The following is an 18,370-nucleotide window of genomic DNA, read 5'->3' as shown; positions in this document are numbered from 1 at the left end:
TCCATCTACAAATACCATATACAACCACCATTGCCTTAATACAGTCCACAGTCCAAGCTCTAAGTTCTTAAATATTACCATATTCCTTTATTCAGGGTTTATGTGAAGAGCATCCAAAGTGAAGAGCATAATTGAACTTAATCAATCAAAATTGGAGCAAAAGAACATACAGAAAGATCATTTACCTTTGGCAGAAGGTCACAATTATTCTCTAAGTTGTGTGAAATTGGATGGCTGAGGGTGTACAATTCACAACACTCATACCAACAAAAATTTCGTCAAACTTTGTGAGGATAAAAGACACGCTCCTAGCCACCCAATTTCACATCTTATAACCAAGGTGATCATGACCTTCTTGTTAAAAAATTAATGGTTTTATAATACACAATCCCATATTTGGGAGTGCAATGCACAATAATTTATAAGGAACATTTCATTGGCCACTGTAAATTGGCTTCCTTTTCTCAGCAAAGGCCACTAGTCCTTCCAATCGATCTCTTGAATCCAACACTTGCCCGTAACACTCCCGCTCAACTGCCATCCCTGAAGACAAGTCCATGTCCGACCCTCGATCTATGGCATGTTTAGCCATCCTAACAGCCAATGGCCCCTACATGAATCAATTAAACACATTATTTACTACCTTCCTTCCTAAGAAGTACGTAGTATGTGTAAAAGAAAAACATTAACTACACACTCCCCAACAAGTTCTCTATGTTACATCCACTAAACTACTGTGCAAGTTCCTGAAGACATACATAAAGACATGCATATGTGCTTCTACACATGCCACATGTACGTAACATGCTAAAACAACCATTAATTCCCCATCCAACAAGTTTCTATCATAACATCCCAAACCACAGTCAGTTCCTATATGCTGCATGTGCACAAATGCATATATACAAATATGCAATACCACCCTATGATACCATATAAGTGTACTCTAAATTGAGAAAAAGGAAACAGGTAGATGGCTTGAAGAATTAGTGATGAATGCATGATACCACCGTTGTATAAAGGAAAAAATGTAAACAAAAAAATAATGTATTTTAACATTCAAAAAAATATATATAATGTAAACAGAAAGAATATGCACCAGGAATGATGGTCTACCCATGGGATTGAGCTTCTTTAAATTGAGATTTTTTACCTTTTGGTTGATATCTCTGGCTATTTCAAGAGCCTTTGAGTATGCTTCTCCTGATGGGACACAGTGGTTGACAAGGCCTGTGTTCCCAACATTTTAGGCATCTGTGAGTTCTAATATTTGTGCAACATACCCATTGAGAGAGAGAGAGAGAGAGAGAGAGAGAGAGAGAGAGAGGAGTGCTCTTACCCAATGATAATGCATCTTTGCCAGAAATCTTTCGTCCAGTGAAGATCAGCTCTTTTGCTACAGATCTACCAACTAACCTAGGAAGCCGTTGGGTGCCACCTGCACTGGAAACAAAAAAATTTCGGAAAATGCATATTCCGTCATACAGTTTTCCATCACAACTTCCCTTTAATATGGAATGAGAGAACAGTGCCAACTAAAATTACCCAAAGTAATATTACTAAATGACGAGAACAATTCGCAAATATTGAATGTTGAAAGAGCATTTTTGTTTTGGGTAGATAATGTTGAAAGAGCTCTACAACTTAAACAAATAAAAGGTCTTTCTACCATTAAGCAGATGTTATTCATGAAACTCCCAATTTCAAAAAGACTGCAGCACCCACCCAGGAATTATAGCAAGCCCTGTCTCTGGCATGCTAAAGACTGCATCCTCTCCTGTATCATTCAACATGGCACCAAGAACCTATCAGTATCTGGGACTATGATGAAAATTATTCAAATTTTATTGTCTAATTAACAACAAGTATTTATTTTTTCCTGGCAAAACTTTTTAGTGGATTAAAAATTACATATCGTAACTCAAGAAATTGAGTTTTGATTTAACCATGCCATACCACATATCCGTAGATCACATGATAAAGCCAATTCCAATCCACCACCCAATGCTGCTCCTTCAATGATAGCAATTGTGGGTATACAAAGTGCCTGTCACAATTGAGTCCAAGTAGTTCATTGCTATGGAAGCAAACAACAGTCCGTGTCCAACAGGAAAGAGAAAGCATACTGTGATCTTGGAAAACTTATAGTTGATTGCAGACGTCACAGTCCAGTGAAATGAAGGGTGTTGGAGGGAGAGTGGTACCTGTCATTGGGGTCATCTCCTGTTTATGGCATGTCCCACACTCTACGTCACTGCCCAACTTTTCATTGGATGGCAATGAATTTGATGAACTATAAATTCCCATAGCCAATCAGATTAATATTCATTGCAACAACCAAATATATGTTGATTATACCAATGAAAAGAACCTCTCTCTCTCTCTGCGAGTATGTGTGTGCGTGCATGTGTGTGAGTGTGTGTGTGTTTGTGTTTGTGTGTGCGCATGAGGCCTTCCAATTTTCTTGGTTTTGCTTTGGTCTGCCTCACAGTTAAGCCTCCCTAACTGTGTACTTCACTCAAGCACTCAAATAGTATCTGATGCAAATCGCATCCAAGATATTTATTTTTATTTATTGTTGGAACTGAATTTTAAGGATATTCATATAGGGGTTAAAAAAGGATTTTTATTTTATTTAGGATAGATATCCTAGTTTGTAGGATTCCGATCTTATTTTTGGTAGGATTGTTAGATAATTAAAAAGAGAATGATGGGAGAGGGTTGATCACGTAAGGGATAGAGAAATTTCCTAAAAAAGAGGATCTATGAGAGAAAATAGGAAGTTTGGAAAGGGCATCCATCTGTTAATTGCAAAATTCATCATTGTGTAGATCAAAAGGAATTTTTAACTTGTAACATTATCTCTATTAAAGACAATGTTGAATTCTTAAGTGCATCACTTCTAATGAACGAGGAACAACCCATAATTGTCATCAATGGGGATTTGGGATTGGATGAGAAAGCAGAGACAGTGGATTATGATCAAAGTAAAGTGTTGATGGTTAGACATGAACCATCTTTGTGGTCATTGAGTGAGGAGATTTCACCCAAGTCTTCCAAAGAGGAGGGTGTGGCTCTACTCTCTATGCGACAACCTACAGATGAAAGTGATATTGAGGATAATTCTAGTAAAGGCATTGTTTATCTTAATGTGTTTTCTGATTTTGAGAGGCCATGGGAGATGCACACTAAGGAACTAAAGGTGTTTTCAGCTTGGTTTCTTAACAATATCTTTGACATAAGCAATGTCCACCTTGAAGTTGATAATGATGTTCCTCCATAGTGCAAGAAAGGCTAAGTCATTGCTTTATAATGAGTGGAAGATTCCAATCACAACTCATGTATTTTGTGTTGAAAGAAACTATGGGTTAAACACATGACTTATCTTAGTTCATTTCAAAATTCAGGGCCGAATTTTCTCAAATTTCTTTGATAATAGGTTACAACTTTTGAAGGAGATGAAGACCCATGGTTTTCGACTTTGTTATTCTACTCTTATTGGTGTTTACATATTTGAGTGGTGCAACAGAGGTACAAAGATTATAATAGTTATTAAGAAAATCTATGAGGTCAGGATTCATTAGTGACCCTTGCATTGCCAATGCACTTTTATCACCCCATTGCAAAGTTGGTAAGCTGCTTGCTACAACCTTGATGCTTGATTCTATGAATTATAGTGCCAAATATTTTGTGAGGTTGTTTTGAGTGGATTTCTCAAAGGAGGTATGTTTGGAAGTGATGTAAAAATCTTACCTCTTATGATTTGTCATAGTTTTAGATCAAGTGATTTTGCTTTTCCTTTTGTTATCAGCATGTGTGCATGCTTGAATCCAAGAAATTCAGTCTTGGGTGCTCAAGTTTATAGCTTGAATATTAAGTTGGGTTTAGACACATTTTATTGGGGCACGCATGGTCTTCTTTTGAAATTTTACTCAACAAAAGTGGCAACAATTGGCATTATCTAATAGATGGGGTTTCAAGTCAATGGCTTGACCTTCAACCACATTGGCTTGATCTCTCACTATTGGCTTATGCCTTTGATGGCAGGAAAGGAGTTGCTTTGAGTTTCAAACAAAAAGCTTGAACCTTCGAGCATGAGAGTGTACAAGCTTCTTGTTTATCCATGGTTGAATCTTGTTGGGCCTTTTAATAAACAAAGTGTGGCTTATGGTTATGTGAGAGCCACAGATGCTGGTACTTGTGAAATGACTTATACAGTTGGGGTAATTATTGTTGGAATTTACAACAGAAAGTTGCTAATGATTTGTAGGCTATCTAAACCTCACTTTCTTGGAGATTTTTGGGACTCAGTAAAGTTTGCAACTTATGCTGAAATCATGGAGTTAGTTGGTATTTGCTTATTTCCGTGCCAATTCTTTCAAGACTAGACATGGGAGAAAGCTTCTTCAATCATGAATCAAACTTATTAGGTGAGAAACAATGCTCCTTCTTCCGCAAGGAGGGATGATTTTGATCCCTCAATTAGCAATTTGTTTTGAGCCACACATGCCGAATGGAGGACTATCGAAGATGCATCCCGGTTCATGCCATACAAAGAACAACTGCATGGAGAAGTAGGGCTTCACCGTCAACTAAGGAAGGACGATGAAGATGCATCAGGAAAAACTCGAGACAACATTTTTTTCCAACCCAGGGAGTATGATGCAAATCGCATCCAAGATTTTGTTTTTATTTTTATTTGTATCTATTGTTGGGACTGAATTTTGGGGATATTCATATAGAGATTAAAAAGGGATTTTTATTTTATTTAGGATGAATTTCCTTGTTTGTAGAATTCCATGATCCTATTTTTGGTAGGATTATTAGATAATTAGAAAGAGAATGATAGGAGGGGGTTGATCACGTAAAGGGTAGAGAAATTTCCTAGAAAAGATGATCTATGAGAGAAAATAAGAAAGTTTGGAAAGGGGTATTTAGTTAGGATTTAATTAATTGTTATTTTATTGGGTTTGAGAGAGAGATAGAGTCTATTTTTGGGTTTTCTTATTATTTCTTTTTGGCTTGTATTTAAGGTGGAAATTTTCCCTTAGAGAGGAACTTGGATATTTTGTAGAGATATTTTTATGAATGAAGAAACAAAGTTTCTTCTTCCTATGGCTTGATTTACAGCCATATTATTCCCCCATTATTATTGAATTTTTGCTTCTTTAAGATCGAAAGAAAGCCAGATTTAATTTCCCGGACTCCTTTTGCATCAGTATCACACCCTAGATCTCACAAGGGTACCTCCAAGATGACTCAAAAATGGTGTAAAAGGTAAAATTTGAAATTGCTATATCCCTTGTCGAATATAAAGCCCACCTGACTGATAAAAAAATTGGATAGGCCCATCTAGTCCATCAAAGTTATAGAAAGCCCACTTAACATGTGGCTACCCTTGTTTCAGTTGATGATGCTTTCTAATGCAGGATAGGATGCCTCATATTTTTAAATTTTTTGTAAAAATTTTGGGGATGCATTTTAGTGGATCTTTTAGGGATTTTTTTAGGTTTTTAAAGTTTTCTTTAATGGATTTTAGGATTCTTTTAGTTTTATGTTTTAGGGGCTTTTTAGGAAAGTTGTTAAGAGTCCTTATGCAATTATTTAATTTATCGGGGGGTAACAATGTCACTAGAAATTTTGTTTTAATTAGGACTTCTATTTCAATTAGAATTAAATTTTGGGTTCTTAATAAGGTCTTTAATTGTAAATAAGGATCCATGTAGAGGATCTAGAAGTAAAGTCGACTTTTTTTAGATTATGTCGTATTTCTGGTTTAACCAGTGAAGAGCCATTGGACCCTGGCTTGTAGGCTTCATCTTTAACTTCCAGTTAATAGATTATTTCTTTTTCTCTCCCTGTAAATGTTTTCCACTACATCACTGCAACCCTGGCAAAGAGGCTTACATACAACTTTCTCTTAGCTTATAAGTCAGCCTTGCATTGTTGATTGTGCAAAGGCTATGCGTTCCTTGACCTGTTTGGAACACCCCATTAGAAAATCCCACAATCTAGATTTCAGAAAGCAAACCAACATACATGCAATCAAGCTTTTTCAAGGCATTTATACCATGGGTTTCTCTGCAGTCTGAGGCCTAAAATGCACATAAAAAGCAGACCCTCATTTCTTAGTGGACACCATGAATAATGTTGGGTCTCATTGCTCCCATGTCAACTGTAACCTAGAGGACTATTGGTAACAAGGTATAACTCAAGCACCAACTAAACAAAATACGGCAGTCAGGTTACATGGCTGACAACTCTAGAGAGTCAATTTTATCGCTCATTGTTGTACGCCAACCTCTTGACTTCCATATGGGGATGAATATCTACAGAGAGTGGTACAAATTGAGAAGTATTGGTTAGAAATGCCAAAAGATTTTTGAGAAACAACTTCATGGTGAGGATCATCTGTTTTAGAATATGATTTGCATTATGTGGATGAATAGAAATGCCAGAAGATTTTAGAGAAACGACTTCATGGTGGGGATCATCTGTTTTAGAATATGATTTGCAAATAAAGAAGAGCTAAAAGCATAACACGGTAGAGTAATATAAATGCAGCGATGAATTATCTTTTGACATTCATATCATGGACATAGATGTAGGACCAACATGATTTCACATCTCAATTCTTTTTTTTATTTCTATCTTTCCAATTTCCATAAGAAATTTTCTTTATCTCTGGCCTCAAACATGCAATTTTCTTTTTATTTTTGTCTTAAATCTATTTGGGAGTTTCAATTTGAGCAAAACAAGACAAGCATGTTTCTTACGATGCTAATCATAAGTAGTTTTTCATATGAAAAACTATTTCCAATGTTTCTCATATGGTAACCGTTGGATAAAAGTCTCATGTTGGCAATTGGCACATCACACAATGCAGTGCACATCGACATTGAATCCAAGTTTTATACAGATTTAGGGTTTTACACTCACAAATTTTAAACCAAAAATAAAACATCATATAAGTAATTAATTTTTTATTATAACCTCTCAAATCTCCATCTTACAATGCACCTACTTCAGTATTCTATGTGATCTCCCTTGGCTGCAACATTTTCTCATCGCCCTGACAATTCTTATGCACATCATTTGTGTTTGACATAATTGTGGATACAAATAACTAGACCATAAATGTAGGTATGAAATTCTGGACTCTATCACCCTCCCACGACTTCTAACTTTGAAAATTATAATTGACAGCACGACCCGACCTTTAGATGCACTATAATTGTATAAAGATAAACTTTGTTGAACAAAGACAGTTCCACTTTAGTTTCTAACATTCCCATGGTATAAACCGACCATGGGGAAGAAGTGTCAAAGATTTCAATGTCTTCTAACACCAAAACAGGTGAAAAAATAAACAAGTAGAACTGTAGAATACTGAGTATAGTGAGCACTAACCTCTAAAAATGAGAAGGTTGAGCGTAAAGAGTTCACAAAATACTCAACCTCGGGAGGGCTCATGATCTTACGCTCCTGCAAAAACATCAAGCAACTTAGCACATCCTTATAAGTCATAATGATTATTTTTAAAACAATAAATCTAATGAACGTGTATAGCATATGCCCCCATAGGAGCATACTGTACATTTACTCCCTTGTGCAAAAGAGCGACATTGGAGGATTTTGGGATCCACCCAATCACCACATGGATGTTTCCAAAAAAAAAAAGGATTTGGAGTTCTTTAACTCTTAGATCTTGCTCTCCAGAAATTGGACAGTCCCTGTTCAATCTTGGGACGTTATTATTTTCAACCACAGATGAAATGAAGCCCAATTCATAAAAAGGAAAAAAGGGCAGGGTGTAGATTCTTGCCTTGAGGTCAGCACCAGCACAAAAGACTTGAGGAACTAAGCTACAAAGCATTAAAACACGAGCAGACGAATCTCCATTTACAACCTCCAGAGTGTTTTGCAATCCTTTTAACATATCCTTTCCAATGGCATTCTTTGCTCCCGGCCTGTCTAAGTTCACCTCATAGATTCCTGTAATTGTAGTGGGAAACCACAATGAACAATTATGTTTAATCAAAGTGACCAGTAAAGAGTTTTTTATTTCCTATAAATGTTAATGGTAAACAAATGTGAAAGAAATCATGATATTAATGCAGAGACATTAGACCCAAAAATCAAATAACTTTGAAAGTCACCGAAATATAGTTATTTTTGCTATAAAAAGAAAGCAAGGTAAAACATTTCCAATTTCAGATTTAATAAAAGTGGCAAAGTATTCAAGGAAGAACAGTTTCAAGAAATACATATTAATAGAAACTGCATAAGAAATAGAAACTGCATAAGACAAGCAATCATCATCATCATCCAAGCCTTATCCCAACTTTTTTTTTTTTTTTGGGTAATTCAGTAGGGAAGAAAGGCCCTTACCCGTTTTTTCAAAGTAGATTAGGAGTTGGCTTTTTGAAGGTGTTAGTGGAGTGGTGTTAGTAGTAGGAATGGAAACCACAATGTGGTGACTAGGATATGGGTGCTACCACCACGACCCCAGCCCCTTCCCAAAAGTAGTAAGTAAGTAGGGATTTGGGCCCCTACACATTAGTGAGAATGGAGTCAGAGACCTCACCATGGAGCTCGGCACTACTACCGCCAAGGCCCCAGGCCATTCTCGACTATTTAGGGTCAGCTACACGAATCTTATTCCTCCATTCAAAAGACAAGTAAAATGAAGTTAAAAAAGACAAGCATAAGAGATATTAGTATATTCACTAGGTGTATAGATATCCCGACCCCCAAAAGTGATTTTAGGAAAAAAGCATTAACAAAGAAGTAGATTTGTCAAATATTTTGAGCAATTTATGGACATGTCAAATATTTTACTATGTGGTTATTACTCATTAGTAACTAGCTAACCTAGTTTAGTGATTAATATTACATCACTAAGTGGCAGAGTTATTATAATTGTGAATTGTTATTCAATGATTTCGATGTGTTTTTCAGCATTTATCAGCAAATATTTGCAAAAATACTTAGATTAGTATACATACAAGTGCATAAATATGCAAAAGTTATATATACATATAGGGTGATTACATATCACTGTTATATTATGATATTGATGAAAGTGCTCTTTTAGAAAACCCCGTTCGACATTTGCATGATCCCAAAGTTTGCAATTGCACTCTCTTCATTCCAACAATCAACACCCACGAGGAAAAGAATTGAATTTACATCCCATAAAAGTTCAAAATGAGTCACTCTCCAATACATCCAATAAAACTTCAAAATGAGTCACTCTCCAACAATGAATCTAGATAGTCCATTAGTCCATTGGTGGGCATTGAGATCTAGACCTTTAAGAACTCAAAATCAATTTTTCATTTTTTTTTTTTTTTTTTTTTTAAATTGCATCCAATGTCAATTAAGACTTCTACAAAAATCGGGATAAAAAATAATTACTTCGTAAGGCCTAGAACTAATCATCCTATCAAATGGAGGGGTTACGCTCACTGGGTTACAAATAGCAATTTTTATGGTCCGTATTCAATTTTTCTTTTTTTATTTTTTTGAAATTGTTCATCATTGTGAATTGAGTGTGTGCTAGAAAAATAAGGTGAAACAAGTGCTCCAAAGATGGTCTGGAAAGTTGCATTTCACTAAATTAATATAAGACAGTTGCATGAAATCAAAACCAATTATAATTTACATAGGAAGAAAACCATGAACCCAATGTAGTTTCAGTTACGCATAAGACAGCAGAATATAATTTAGCATCACTCAATCCAAAAGATTACAGCTCCCATGATTGCAGAAATAATGAAAAGACAATAACAGCAAATGACTACCAAATTCCACAACCATAATTGTGATCAAAACCACACAGAGAAAGAGAAACCCAAAACCACAATATAAAATCAAATCAGAGAGAAAGAGAGCCAAAACTAATAGAGCATAAAAGAGAGAGAGATACCCAGAGACATAATTGAGCTTACAAGAAATAGAGATACCAAAAAAAATAACAAAAACTAAAAGAGATAGAGATGCCCAAAACCATAATTGGGCTTGAACAATTTGGGGGGGGGGGGGGGGGGGGGGGGGGGGGGAGGGGAGAGAGAGAGAGAGAGAGAGAGATCAAATAAAGAAAAGTGCATTATGCAACAGATTCCTCCATACCTGAATCATAGCCAGAGAGCTTCTGCACCCTGACATAGTCAGGAACAGTCTCCAATATGAGGTTTCTAAATCCTTGAGCATAGCAAACAAAACCCCACTGCCAAAGCTTGCTCTTTCCATAATATATTTCCGATAATCCATACTGAAAAAAAGGCCTTATTTTGCAGTAAGTGGAATTGGGTTTTGCGAACAATGGATGCATATTCAGTTGCAGAGGAAACAGTAATGGAAAATCAGAATTTGTTTTGCTTATTATTGTGAATAAAAAGGCTAAAAGAGTGAGGGAGGGCTGAGCATAAATAGATTTTGGAGGCGTTAGTGACAACGCGTTGAAGAAATGCCCATAACATAGAAGGCAATTTCAATTATGCTATAAGATTTTGAAAATATTAAAGGGTAGGGTTTTCATAAGGCTGCAGTCCTAAACAAACGGGTGCGGTTTCTATAAGGTTGCAACCTTAAACAATCCAATTAAGGTGCACCTCTAAATTTTATCATATAATTTTGTTGTAAAAAATTATTAGTATTATTTTAAAATCTATTTTTATATCTACTTAGAAAATTTAAAATGTCAAAAATGATTAAAATCAAGAAGATCTATAAACATATGAAAATCTTGAAAATGGACGTCTAGATAATATGTTGCAAGATGTACTAATTCTGAGATTCAATTTTTATTTTTATTTTTTATATTCATACATCTTGATGTCGAGATGATAAAATGTAGGATTTTTCATCATTAAAACAACCTTTTCGATAGATTTTTGAGGTGCATCCGTAATTCTACATCTTAAGGTTGCAACCTTATATAAACTTTTTTCTAAACAATAAGGTGCACTTTCAAACTTAGTCATAAAATTCAATTTTGGTTTCTAAGATTTAGAATGGCGCGAGAATTTATGTTCATCTCTAATTATAAAATTTCAAATTTCATAAATAGTTTAAATCAATTAAATTTATAAATAAATAAAAATCTTGAAAATAGACACTCTAGATAAATGTTGCGGACGTAGTTAGCATGTGGGCAAAGTCCGCACATGTACAAATCTGGGCTTGACAATAAGTACTTTTTAAAATATAATTTGATCTTAATTTTTAGAAACTATATAATATTTAACACAGAGATCATGAATATGATAAATAAATAAAATTTGAAAACTAAAAAATAATAATATATTAATAAAATATTCGGATGATTAATTACAATTGTTTTTAGATGTACCACCTACTTGCATTCATTTTTAAGATGGATGCTTTATACCTCTAGCCCACATGAAACAATTGTTCCTATATCACAAGATATATAATTTTTTATACATAAAAATTTTGTTTTTTTTCACATATCTCAATGTGGAGATGATCAAATTTTCCAACTTCAAAACAATATTCTCCATATAATCATTTTTCAGGTGCGTCAACCATATGGAAACTTTTTCCAATAGTAAAACATTAATTTGTGGACATTATCAAAATATACTTGCCCTATCACATTTAATTTGTGTGCATAATCTGCTCGGGCGGGAGCAGTACAATGTACATACCCACCTAATTCAAAATACCTACTCGGAGGTGTTTTTTTTAATTCAAAATTTTAGGAACCGGATTATGAATTTTGACTTTTTTGGCGCTGTGTTAAATCTTGGGACTTTTTATTTTCTAGTACAAATAGAGTTCAAATTCAGAAATCTTTTTTTTATTGAGGTTTGTAGAGGTTATATCCTTAAAATTTAGAGACTTAAAATTACTTCTATATTAGATTTTACCTGAGGGAGTAAATGGATAGTAGAATCCCACATAAGTCTAAAATATTTTGGCTTTAATATTTCCACCTTATAGTAAATCGCACCTATAACTTTCGTTGAAAGATGTAGTTCCGGTGTCAAAAACTTTATCACCATTTGAAAATCCATGTTTAACTCTAGTTATGAATTTAGACTTCTAAAAATAATGCAAATCGAGTATATCTATAAAGACTTGAAAATATTGAAAATAGATAGTCCAAATAATTTATTACATGGTACACTATTTTAAGAACTTGAATTTTTTTTCTTTATATCTTATGTCTCAAGGTTAAGATGATTAATTGAAAGATTTTCCAATTTCAAAATATTTTTATTTTTTATTTTTTAGGTGCACCGCACTTCAATGGTATAATGTTACAACCTTATATAAATTTTTTCCTTAATATTTCACCCATTTTCAACTATTCCAGGTTGACAAGCACTTTGAAATAAAATAAAATAATTAGGTAAAATATTAAATAAGGGTGACGTTTGTAAAAGATGCCAATCCTATGCTATTGAAGCAAGGCGCACCTCAAAACCGTGCCAAAAGATGTAGTTTCAGTGCCAAAAGTTTTGCAATGGCATGAAAATTTATCGGTAGCCCCAATTATGAAACATTAAGCCCCCCCAATATGGTACGGATCAAGTAGATCTATAAACAGTTTAATTGTGATAATCGGTGGTATACAAAATATATTACAAAATACACTATTTTTATGACATAAAATATCTTTCTTTTTTATTTAAATACAACTCAAGCTTGGGATGATCAGTTTGAAGATTTTTTTAGTATTGGAACAACATTTTGCGCTGGATTACTTTAGTAATATAAGAGGGACAACTTATATAAACTTTTTTTCATCAAATAAATCATCACTCAAAGTGCATCTTGATAAATTCCTCCAATATGTATAAAAACTCTCTCACCAGGTGAGTCCGTCAATTACAACGTCAACTTATCAACAGGGGACCTTCCTACATATTTCTCTATGTACTTATCACAAGACATTTGCTATGTTCATTGGGAATTCGTATTTCTTATTTTTCATATAAGACTTTTTCTCTTTCATCTTTGAGTTTGATACACTATCTCGAGTATTTTCATGTCATCTCCCTTACTGTCACTTAATTGTATAATAAAAAAGGGCTATTACTAGTTTTTTGGTTCTTCAATTCTTCATAGTGAATAAATAAACAACTTTATCTTTGCATGAATATAAAAAACAATACCAAAAGTGTTTGCCATTTATCTTTTATATATGGAGGTCAAAATTATTATTGACCTTTAAATTTTAAAATAGGTGGTTGTAAGAGTACAATTGAATAGACACAAAGTTCTAAAAAAAAAGAGAGGAAAATATCTCGATATCCCTTATTTTTAAGTTTCATTTCATAATAGACCTAAGGTTTTAACCCCCTGAGTTACTTTAAACTTGTTATCTAGGCTAAATAAATCTAAAAAGACATGTCTTTTCTAAAAGCCATCTTCTCAAAGTTCTGTTTCCCAACCCCCCTTTTCTCTCTCCGTCTTTCCCATCTCTAATCCCTCACTTTATCTCCTCCCGCTCTCTCTTTTCGTGTTTCCCATCTCTATCCCCTTACTCTCTCTCCTCCCACATATACAATAAGTATACGGAGAGAAAGAGAGGTGTTTGGTGGTGAGAGGTGTTGGGTTTATGTGACCTTTAAAGGTATTGTGAATGTGTAATAAAAAATATTTATTATAGTAGAACATAAACTCAGTAGGAGTGTGGTCCCTCGAGGGCCATACTAAGCAAATGATGTTTGCTGATACCAATGTTTTAAAATGCGACTGCATTATGCAGGATGCGGTCACATCTGCATCAGAAACAGGCGCATATGCGCTTTTGACAGATGCGACCGCATCATAGTTACATGTTGCATAAGCTGCATCGCACCGCATCCCAGTGCTACAGTGTCCATGATTTTTTTTTCTGTTTTGCCCCTTGAGGACGTGCAAAATGGTATTTTTGACCATCCAAATGTTAGAAAAATTGTTTGGGGGGGGTGGGTATTAGGGGCCCTAAACGAAGATTTTCAGCCACTTTTGTGGCTTTTTTTGCATCAAATTGAGGTAAAAAAAAATTTAGGTAGAATTTGTTTTTCATCAAAATCTTTGATTTGGCAGTTGTTTGATACTTGGATGTTCATTGGATGCCTTTGATTGTTGATTTGAAGATGTTAGGGTGAATTTGTGATAAAAAATCGAGAGCTTCAGAGGTTGTAAAGAAATCGACTAGTACTTCATAGAGTCGGTAAAATTTTTCCTTCTTGTACAATATTACTATTATACATATTTTTGGGGCAATGTCTTCTTTCCAATCTTCTAGTAATAAGGATCCCGCTTGAAAATATACTAAACTAAAAAATCCCAAAGATAGAAATGGTGTTGTGGAAATACTTATATGGGTGGATAACTGGATACAGAATATCCGACAGCTAATAGTTTTGAACTAAATCATTAAACTAAAATATCTACTATCACATATATCACCTTCATATTTTTTTTCTATGCGTTAACTTATTTTTTAAAAAATTTTAGAATTTTTTTATATTTATTGACCGCATTATCGCGATGCACTCGCATCCAGGCCTCCCACCACATCAGGGCCGCATCCTGTATTTTCAAATACTGGCTGATACCGAACTGTGCTTGACGATCTAAGCCAGTAGGTTGGAAAACCCAAGATACCAGGGCGTAAAGAATAAACCGATAAGGGTTTTGGGTTAGCCCTTGATGAGGTCGGAGATTATGCCTGGATGAGTGCGCCGAGGGATTGTGTGACCCTTATGTGTGATGGTAGGCCTACAGAGACGGGGTCAAATCCCCATCCATATTTCATCACACATTATGCATATCGATAGATCATTCCGTAAATCCAGTTATCTACCTTTTGGTGAAGCGTATGCATGTGTGAGAGAGATATCCCTATGCACCATAGAGCTGTGGGCGCATCAGGTCAAGGTGACCTCGACTCGTCTCTAAGGGAGGACTTGTAATCCATAGATTGGGATTGCAATCCCTTGACTCATTGGCCAGACTTTGGTGACCCGCTAATGAACCCCTGCTTGGACTGTGGGTCATGGAAAACACTGGGTCGGTTTGATAATACAAGTGCGGTTAATAATCCACCGTTGAAGGTGGAGTACCCCGTGATTGGTGATATAATTCCTGAACCATATGGATCCACTTCTCATCATATTAATTTAATTATGTTCATTTTATTATTAAATTATTTTAGATTTATTATTAGAATTTTTATAAGTCATTTGATATTTTATTTATTATTTTTGGACATATAAAAATGAACTTTTAATTTACAAAGTTATAATGTTTTAAAATTCGTTTTGTTTAATTTTAAAATATTTATAAAAAAAATACATGGGAGCCTATAGTACACATAGGCCCATCATGTGGGTATTAGGTGGGGCCCCACATGCCATACATGGGTAGCACGCCCCATCCTTGGATACATTCTCTTGTTGCTTTGTGTTCAAGTTATTTAAATACGGTAACGATATCTTGTGGCATATAGTCAAATATTGTTTAGGAAATATTGACCATATCTTATCTTGATTATTGAAGGTATATATTAACTTGATATTAGTTAATATATTCTTATGAAATCTATGAGATGGATTATGCAATTTTATGGAATGCATGATATTTTAATAGATTTAACTTATTTAATATATTGATGGGAAAATAATTTAAAGAAAGGGGATAATGGTTTATACACCTTCTATAATGTTGATGACCCATCTATGGAATGGATGACTCAAATCTCTCACCCTACAAGTCACATTAATCAACAGTCTATAATATTGATAACCCATCTTTGGAATCGATGACTCATATCTCTCACCCCACAAGTCACCTTGATTAACAATCCATATTCAATATCAAGAAAGAGACAAACTATGGAAAACCCTAAAGAAATCATAAACCTAAATTTTATTATAAATAGGGGAGCTCTCCCCCACATACCTCTCTCTCTCATAAACTCTCTCTCTCTCCTCCCTAAGGGTCATGCCCCTCTCTCTCCTCTTTGATTTTCTCTCTCTAACTCTCTCCCCTAAAAACCCTAGGGCTACCCTAGAGACTCTCCCTCTCTCTCATAACCTAATATAATCTACATGACCTAATATAATTTAAGGGCTAGGAAAATTAGGGTTTAAGGTTAATTATTTTGGAGTTAAGGTTTTGTAGAGATTCAATAGTGGTTTACCTAATTTGATCGAAATTAGCTTTCCCAAAATTAGCTTTTCCAGTTCGAGATTGAAGCTAGATCGTTGATTCTATGCCATTGGATGTGGTGACTCAATATGGGTATGTAGTGACTCGGTGTGAGGTGTAATAAACTCGTGCCATTGGATGTGGTGACTTGATGTGGGTGTAATAAACCTGTGCCATTAGATGTAATGACTCGATGTGGGGTGTAATAAACTTGCGCCATTGGATATGGTGACATGGTGTGAGGTATAATAAACCCACGCCATTGGATGTGGTGACTCGATGTAGAACATAATAAACTCGGGCCATTGGATGTGGTGACTCGGTGTGGGATATAATCAACCCGATTGAAGTAATCTCCGACATCTTTTTTACTTTCTTGTTCTTTTATTTTATATTCTCAAGCATAGTGTTAAGTTGTAAAAATGATATCATGTGGTTGAGTATTATTTTTATTGTTGTCTTGCGTTATTTTGAGATTGTAAAAAGACCCTTTTGCCAAAATATAAAATGGGTGATTATTATCATTAAAAAAAAATTGTATTCCGCAGCAAAAGATCACACAAGTCTAACTTTCAATAGGTTATCGAGAGGAAAGAGATAGATGTTTAGATAAACACAGAAAGAAAGATGTTTGGATAAACACATGTAAGAGATACTTGGTGATGAGAGGTTAGAGGAATGAGAGAGAGGATAAACACAAGGAGAGAGAGAGGTAAGAGATACTTGGTAGTGAGAGGTTACTGGGTCGAATAAGAGAGAGGTATTTCGATAAATACAGGAAGAGAGAGAGGTGTTGGATAAACACAATAGGAGACAAAGAGATGTTTGGATAAACACAGGAGCAGAGAAATGCTTGGTGGTGAGATATTACAAGAAAAAAAAAAAAGAGGCGTTTGGATAAATACGAAAAAAGAGAAAGGGGTGTTTGAATAAACACAGGAAGAGAAAGAGAGAAATTTGGGGTATATAAATAAAGAGAGAGAAGGGATTGGGTTTAGAAAGAACATGTCTTTCTCACATTTGTTTAGGTTAAAAATAGGTTTAAAGTCTTCAGGGTATTGGAAGATATTTTCAAAACATTGGATTTATTAATAAAGAATATTTAAAAATAAGAGATAGAGATATTTTCTCAAAAAAAATTCTCGTACTTCATGATTCATCCCAAGCCATCCTAGTTGGCATCTAATAAGTGAATGACTATGACATTCATGTACAAAGATAAATGACCTCTTTATAGATAATCCCATACCAAAAATACATCCGACACAAGTGGATCAAATGACTAAATACCCTTGGTTGGGTTTCAACCATAGTTAGCAAGTCGAGAAAGATCAATATATCGGCTCACCATAAATAAAAAATAAATCATTTTTATTTTAAAAATTCAGATGAAAAAATTGGGTAAAAAATATGGATCGGCAAAAATGATTTATGTAAAAATATTACAAATATATCGGATTAGGCTCAAAAAAGCAGAGTGAAAAAGACGGACATGTTTAAAACAAAATTAAATAGAAATTAAAATAAACTTAAGTATAAATTAAAATAAAATTAAGTACAAATAAAAAAATAAAATGATAAATTACTGATAAATATACGATATGAATTTTCTCATTAAATACTGTAACAAATACCACACATACTTAGTACATAACGCAAAAAGAAAATAAAGAAAATAAAAAAAGGGGGTAGGGGCAATAAGAGATAAGTAGAATTGAGTTGAGTACATGTATTCATCTCTCCATATCGTGATCGCCTCTTTATAATTATAATTAAGCGATGTACACCTTTTTTTCGTTAGACGAGCAACAAACGCAGTAGACCAACACAGAACAAGAAGAAGAGCAAATACAACCATAGTTAAGCGAAGTACACCTTTTTTTTGTTAGACAAGCAACAAAAGCAGTAGACCAAGAAGAAACACAGAACAAGAAGAAGATGAGCAAATACAAAATCTTCCATAAAGAAGCACAGAGTGAGAGAGCATGCATAAGCAGATAAACAAAATGGACATAAAATCTCATAGAAAATGAAATGAAAAACACAATGGACATAAACCCTAATCCAAAATTTCCGATCATGAATTAAGTATGGGGATTGATCCCTAATCTGATTTTTTTTTATTTTTTATAAAAGGATTTACTAATCCAAGATTTCCAATCATGAATTAAGTTTGGGGATTAAGCTCTAATAT

General features: G+C 34.5%; 1 protein-coding gene across 2 annotated transcripts; it reads right to left on the bottom strand.

The window, feature by feature from the left end:
- Nucleotides 1-60: 60 nt before the first annotated feature.
- Nucleotides 61-10,508, bottom strand: LOC18428288 (ATP-dependent caseinolytic (Clp) protease/crotonase family protein). 2 transcript variants are annotated; one of them, XR_016047900.1, is made up of 8 exons: nucleotides 10,135-10,492; nucleotides 7,826-7,995; nucleotides 7,411-7,485; nucleotides 1,957-2,204; nucleotides 1,726-1,777; nucleotides 1,340-1,443; nucleotides 1,154-1,230; nucleotides 61-610 (listed from the first exon to the last, which is right to left on the bottom strand). XR_016047900.1 is itself a non-coding variant. In XM_006837324.4 (8 exons), the coding sequence occupies exons 1-8, from the start codon at nucleotides 10,334-10,336 to the stop codon at nucleotides 434-436; spliced, it is 948 nt and encodes a 315-aa protein (XP_006837387.1). In that variant the 5' UTR covers nucleotides 10,337-10,508; the 3' UTR covers nucleotides 61-433. The 2 variants fall into 2 exon arrangements, 1 of the variants encoding a protein (XP_006837387.1); XM_006837324.4 differs by having other exon boundaries at nucleotides 1,957-2,047; nucleotides 10,135-10,508.
- Between the last annotated feature and the right edge of the window lie 7,862 nt (nucleotides 10,509-18,370).

The sequence above is a fragment of the Amborella trichopoda genome, chromosome 13, assembly GCF_054954075.1.
Source record: "Amborella trichopoda isolate Santa Cruz 75 chromosome 13, AtrichopodaSantaCruz75HAP2 v2.0, whole genome shotgun sequence".
Taxonomy (NCBI): domain Eukaryota; kingdom Viridiplantae; phylum Streptophyta; class Magnoliopsida; order Amborellales; family Amborellaceae; genus Amborella; species Amborella trichopoda.
The sequence above is the reverse complement of the archived record's forward strand: the minus strand, read 5'-3'. Positions and strand labels throughout refer to the sequence as shown.